Source organism: Glycine max, chromosome 9 (genome assembly GCF_000004515.6).
Source record: "Glycine max cultivar Williams 82 chromosome 9, Glycine_max_v4.0, whole genome shotgun sequence".
Lineage (NCBI taxonomy): Eukaryota > Viridiplantae > Streptophyta > Magnoliopsida > Fabales > Fabaceae > Glycine > Glycine max.
The window spans coordinates 34,418,396-34,424,097 of NC_038245.2; the positions used below are offsets into that span (position 1 = coordinate 34,418,396).

Below are 5,702 nucleotides of genomic sequence, written 5' to 3' on the forward strand. Positions count from 1 at the left end.
GAAAAATACCAATTAAAATTTCATAAATTTAACCAATACAGATTAAGGAATATTAAATATATAATCTTGAAGAAGGACAAATTTATCCACCCCCTTCCTAGTACCATTTGTATATATGAGGAAAAAAAATTAAAATTCAAAAATAGTAATAAAGGAAAATATATATGAAAATTATATTTTTAGTTGATATTTGTTTAAATTTTTTCTAGTAGTGGATCATATTTCTAACTTTATCCATAAAATTAATGATAAATATTTTTTAAAAATATTATTTATTAGAATTTAAATATTTAAAAATTATGTAAAAAAAAATCCAATCTCCGTTTAATACATTCCTGGATCCCTGTTTGCTCTTTAATGTTTTCAATAAGCAAAAACATTAAAGAATATTAGAGATATTCTCTTAAGTTCTTTCAATTATTTATAAAAAATAAGTACTTAACGACTTTATATCTTTTGTTATGGCATAAAATATTTATTACTGATTTTGTTAATAACGAATTATATTAGTGAGATTTCATTTCCTAATTATTTTTCTATCTATAATACTCGAATTTGGGATTTTATTTAAGAGATACGAGTCCCATTCAAATCAAACCAACATTCAAACATGATGTTGGTCTCATTTTTATATTTATGATATAATTATATGTTTACTTTCTAATTAAAATTTTTATTTTTGGTTTCTTTAAGTATATATGGCACTTGATGTATATTAAATAGAACAAAATCTATCCCCTTGGTAACCAAATATAGCTTTAATTAAGTATGGCACTTGATGCATGAGTTTTCTGATGTTACTACCAAGCATTTCTGCATCTATAATTACATCCTACCAAACTGCTAACCCAGTAAGCGTTATTAATTGGTCACAACCGCTCTCATGAATTCCATAAATGCTTCCCAACAACACTGCTCTATAACAATCCTGTAAACTCACGAACACACACATCAAACCAACATTCAGTTCATAATTTCTTCCAACAAATTATATTTTTCTTACAAAAAAAATGGCAGGTGAGGTGGTGAAGAAGGAAGAGTCTCTCAACCTGAAAGTCACTAACAAGAGCCATGTTCAATCAGAGGAGAAAATTGGAAGAAAAGAGTACCAATTGGTCACTTTTGATCTTCCCTACTTGGCCTTTTACTACAACCAGAAGCTCTTGTTTTACAAGGGTGAAGATTTCGAGGGCATGGTCCAAAAACTCAAAGTTGGACTTGGAGTGGTGCTGAAGGAGTTCCACCAACTTGCTGGCAAGTTAGGGAAAGATGAAGAGGGGGTGTTCAGAGTGGAGTATGATGATGACATGCTTGGTGTGGAGGTTGTTGAAGCTGTTGTAGCTGATGATGAAATTGGTGTGGATGATCTAACTGTGGCTGAAATTAGTAACACTAATTTGAAGGAGCTGATACCTTATAGTGGTATCTTGAATTTGGAAGGCATGCATAGGCCCTTGCTGGCTGTTCAGGTAAATATAATTTAATTAGTTTGTTCAAATTTCAAAGCATGTTGATCTAATTAGTTTTCATGCTCTTGATTAGATTAGCCTTTTGAATATTGGAAGTCATCATGGTCTAAAGGGTCAACATAACATTCAACTTCAAGTTTTCTTGTGTAAATTAAATTAATGAAACTGCATAATGATAACTATGTTCATAACATGGGGGCTGGATAAAACAATGAATATAGGGAAAGTTGGACTAGTTTGTAGCAGATCTAATTTAAAAAGAGGTTTTGGATGGCTCATAAGGCACTTTCCATAACTTCCAAAAACTAGTAGCTATGCTTAGTTTTGACACTTTTTTGGGGGGTTTATTTTCACCTAAATAGTCAAGCAAGGGAGAAGATTATGTAAATGGAACATTTGAGTTGATGTCATCAAAACACCTCTTTTTCCCTTCTCTTTTGCACCTTCTATTTAGATCAAACCATCTAGCTAGCTATACTAGAATTTTTAATTTAGATGCAAGACATTGGGTGATTGGTTGTCTTTCTCATATACCCTTTTAGATCCAGAGGAAACTGAGCCCACCACCCTATGAATGATATCTATAAGAGGTTAGTAAGTTGTAAATTCATAAATGAACCATAAATTAAGAGATCACTTTTAGCTTTTAGCAAAAGAATATAGGTAAAACATCAAATCACCACTACCAGTGTCCGTGTCTCATTTTGTCAATGACAAAAATAACTATTTAATTATTGAGGGTTAAATTTTGGTCCACTAATAATACTTAATTATTGAGGGTTAAATTTTGGTCCACTAATAATACATATGGCATCATTTAATAGGTGATTATTAAATGAGTTTGATTATAATATTAGTTTTTCTTTTGAAAAATTACTCTCCTTGATAACATATCAATACATGGTTTGGTGATGGTATAAAATCTTTGTAATTATAAATTAAGATTTAACTCAAAATGAACAAATGATCATTTGAGTGTGGCTCAGATGAAAAATAATAACACCACAATGAAAATCAAGTTTATGCAAATAATGCATTCTATATTGCTGTCCTAATAAATATACTATTGATAGACTATGTTACAAGACAAAGATTCATTTAATTTTTTTTCTGAAATATGTTTTTAAAGTCTATACGTCAACTCTGAATTCTAAAGATAAAGGTCAGTTGCCTCTAGTCCTGTCCCCACTCATCAGCTTGTGTGAGTGTGACTCTCAATTGAGTCCATTCGTTTTTACAATAACGAAAATAAAGTTTGAATTTCAGAGTCTAAAACTTCGTATAATCTACCCAAACTTGCCCACTAGATCCATCCTAGTAGATGATCGATTCCCCTCCTTTCATAATACCTTTGATTTTGAATAAGGAAAAAAAAGTGAGAGATTCGTACAAATTCAATTAGCAGCACATAGGTGTAAGAATTATTTTTACTCAGTACAAATCGAAAATAACGTGTTGTGTTAGATGTTAATAATAACTCATGTATTCTACTTAATTATAGAATCTAATCCAAAGTTTTAAATTTTATGAAGAAAAAATTTCAACGTTTTAGAAAATACTTAGAGCTGTGTAAGTTGTCCACACAACGAAGTTTAACAAGATTTTAATGCAAATAAGGAAATTTAACTGTTGAAAATATGCTGCTAACTTTTACTAATTTCTAAAATTAAAGGCCATTTTATTACAACGATACTCCATGCGTAGGTTGTCAATTTATTAGACAAATAGAGTGTGTTAAATTGATGGCGGCACTGTTAACCACCACGTTATGCCATTATAGTGCACCCCACTGATCACCTATCACATTCACTCTCTCTTTTATTATTTTCTGTTTTTCATCTTCTAACTTTCATTGCCTTTCTATTTCTTTCTCACAGTTAACGAAGCTCAAAGATGGGCTCGCAATGGGCCTAGCGTTCAACCATGCTGTCTTGGACGGGACTGCCACGTGGCAGTTCATGACCTCATGGGCCGAGATCTGCAGCGGTTCACCTTCCACGTCAGCACCACCCTTCCTGGACCGGACCAAGGCCCGGAACACACGCGTGAAGCTGGACCTTTCGCTACCAGAGCCCAACGGCCCACCAACTTCCAACGGTGAAGCAAAGCCCGCGCCAGCACTTAGGGAAAAAATCTTCAAATTCTCTGAGTCAGCCATCGACAAGATCAAGTCAACGGTCAACGAGAACCCTCCATCGGACGGCTCAAAACCATTCTCAACATTTCAGGCTCTTTCCTCCCACGTTTGGCGCCATGTAAGCCATGCACGTAACTTGAAGCCGGAGGATTATACCGTGTTCACCGTCTTTGCCGATTGCCGGAAGCGGGTGGACCCGCCAATGCCGGAGACTTATTTCGGAAACTTAATTCAGGCTATTTTTACCGTTACAGCGGTTGGGCTCTTAACGGCCCATCCGCCACAATTCGGGGCTTCATTGGTGCAGAAAGCCATTGAAGCCCACAATGCTAAGACTATTGAGGAACGTAACAAAGAGTGGGAAAGTGCACCCAAAATTTTTGAATTCAAAGATGCTGGGGTGAATTGTGTGGCTGTGGGAAGTTCCCCAAGGTTTAAAGTTTATGACATTGATTTTGGATGGGGGAAGCCAGAGAATGTGAGGAGTGGGACTAATAACAAGTTTGATGGGATGATTTATTTGTATCCGGGGAAAAGTGGAGGAAGGAGCATTGATGTGGAACTAACCTTGGAGCCTGAGGCTATGGGGAAGTTGGAGCAAGACAAGGATTTTCTTTTGGAAGCATAAAATTGCTAGAGCAAGTGCAATAAAAAAAATGGCTAGAAAAAGTACGTTGAGCAAATTTGGAAGTAGTACTGCTCAGATTGTTGAAGGGGTCGACTTCAATGTCCAATTATGAATTCTGATGTGATTCATGGATGCAATTTAATTTAAAGTTGTGCTGTTTTAGGATTTTATATATTTTGTGGTTCTACGCTTGATTGATTTTGAACCTACTAATGTCTGTTCCATATGTATGGTCAATGATTGTAGTTCATGACAAGTGAAAGGAATTATTGTGAGTTTTAATTATAGTAATGTGTAAGTTATATATTTATAAAAAGAGAGAAATTATATTATTATTACTATTATTATATAACACAAAAGTAGTTATTTGAAAAAGAAAAGATAATTGTAATGCTAAAAGGGAAATAACTGAAGGGAAGCAAATGGATTCTTTTAATTTCCTCTTGTAAAAAAAATGATTTTTTTTAACGTCAGTTTGGAACGGTAGAAAGAAAAAATCTTCGTTTTCCCATTTGGTTAATTGAAAATAAGCAAAGCATTCCAAAAAAATGAATGGCTCCCACTTCTTTTGCAATCCTCTCTCATTTTGGAGAGAAAAGAGGCACAAACAACATTTTTTTTTAATAAAAGTACTAAATTATTCTCATTTCTAAACATTTTTTTTGTTAAAAGTATTTATGTAATTTTTATATACATATTTTTTCTTTCTTTCTACTTTTTATTCAATCACATATACAGAAAAAAAATATTTCATTTTCCCTCTTATTAAATAATCCAAAAATCGTCTCACTTTCCTTCTTTTTTTTTTCTTTTCCTTTCACTTTTTTTGGAAACAAACAACACCTAAGTGACAACAGCTGTCAGGAACATGCCAATAAGGTATATATACAAATATCAATTCATATTGAATTGCTAAAGAAAATTAATATGAGAAAAAGAGGATCAAATCACTTATTCTCTTTTCTGTCTCTCTAGCAAATAAAAAGTAAAATAAAATCACTTAAATATGAGAGAAAGAATTAAATGTGTTTCTTCAATTGGGGCAAACGATATTGAATTGGTGCATCATGCATGCCTTCAATACTTGATATTGAGATATGGAGGCTACGGACAATGATTTTATACATATACATTTGTAAAACCTAGTAGGTAAGCAATAATGGGACACAGAATTCACAGATAGAGTGACAGTTCAAGGCAACTGTAGTGATTAATATGGGCACATGCACAGGGTCCAGTTCTAGCTAGGGTCTTTTTCTTGTCAAGGGAGAAACCAAACTAGGCGTCATTTTATCCGAAGTGGTTTGTTATAATTGAAATAATTGACTATGATTCCCCACGAATTTCACTTGTAATATATGTTAGGGATTCAAATCGATCTTGGCATTATTACTTGAAGCAGAGTTCTGCCTAACTATTAAGGGTTAGTCTCGCTGTTAATTATACTTGTGAATATATCTAGACGTGA

At 33.5% G+C, this 5,702-nt stretch overlaps 1 protein-coding gene across 1 annotated transcript; it reads left to right on the plus strand.

Annotated features, from left to right (window-relative positions):
* Window positions 1-573: 573 nt before the first annotated feature.
* LOC100818158 (BAHD acyltransferase DCR) lies at window positions 574-4,519 on the plus strand. The gene is made up of 2 exons (XM_003533939.5): window positions 574-1,469; window positions 3,347-4,519. The coding sequence occupies exons 1-2, from the start codon at window positions 1,011-1,013 to the stop codon at window positions 4,232-4,234; spliced, it is 1,347 nt and encodes a 448-aa protein (XP_003533987.1). The 5' UTR covers window positions 574-1,010; the 3' UTR covers window positions 4,235-4,519.
* The last annotated feature ends 1,183 nt before the right edge of the window (window positions 4,520-5,702 follow it).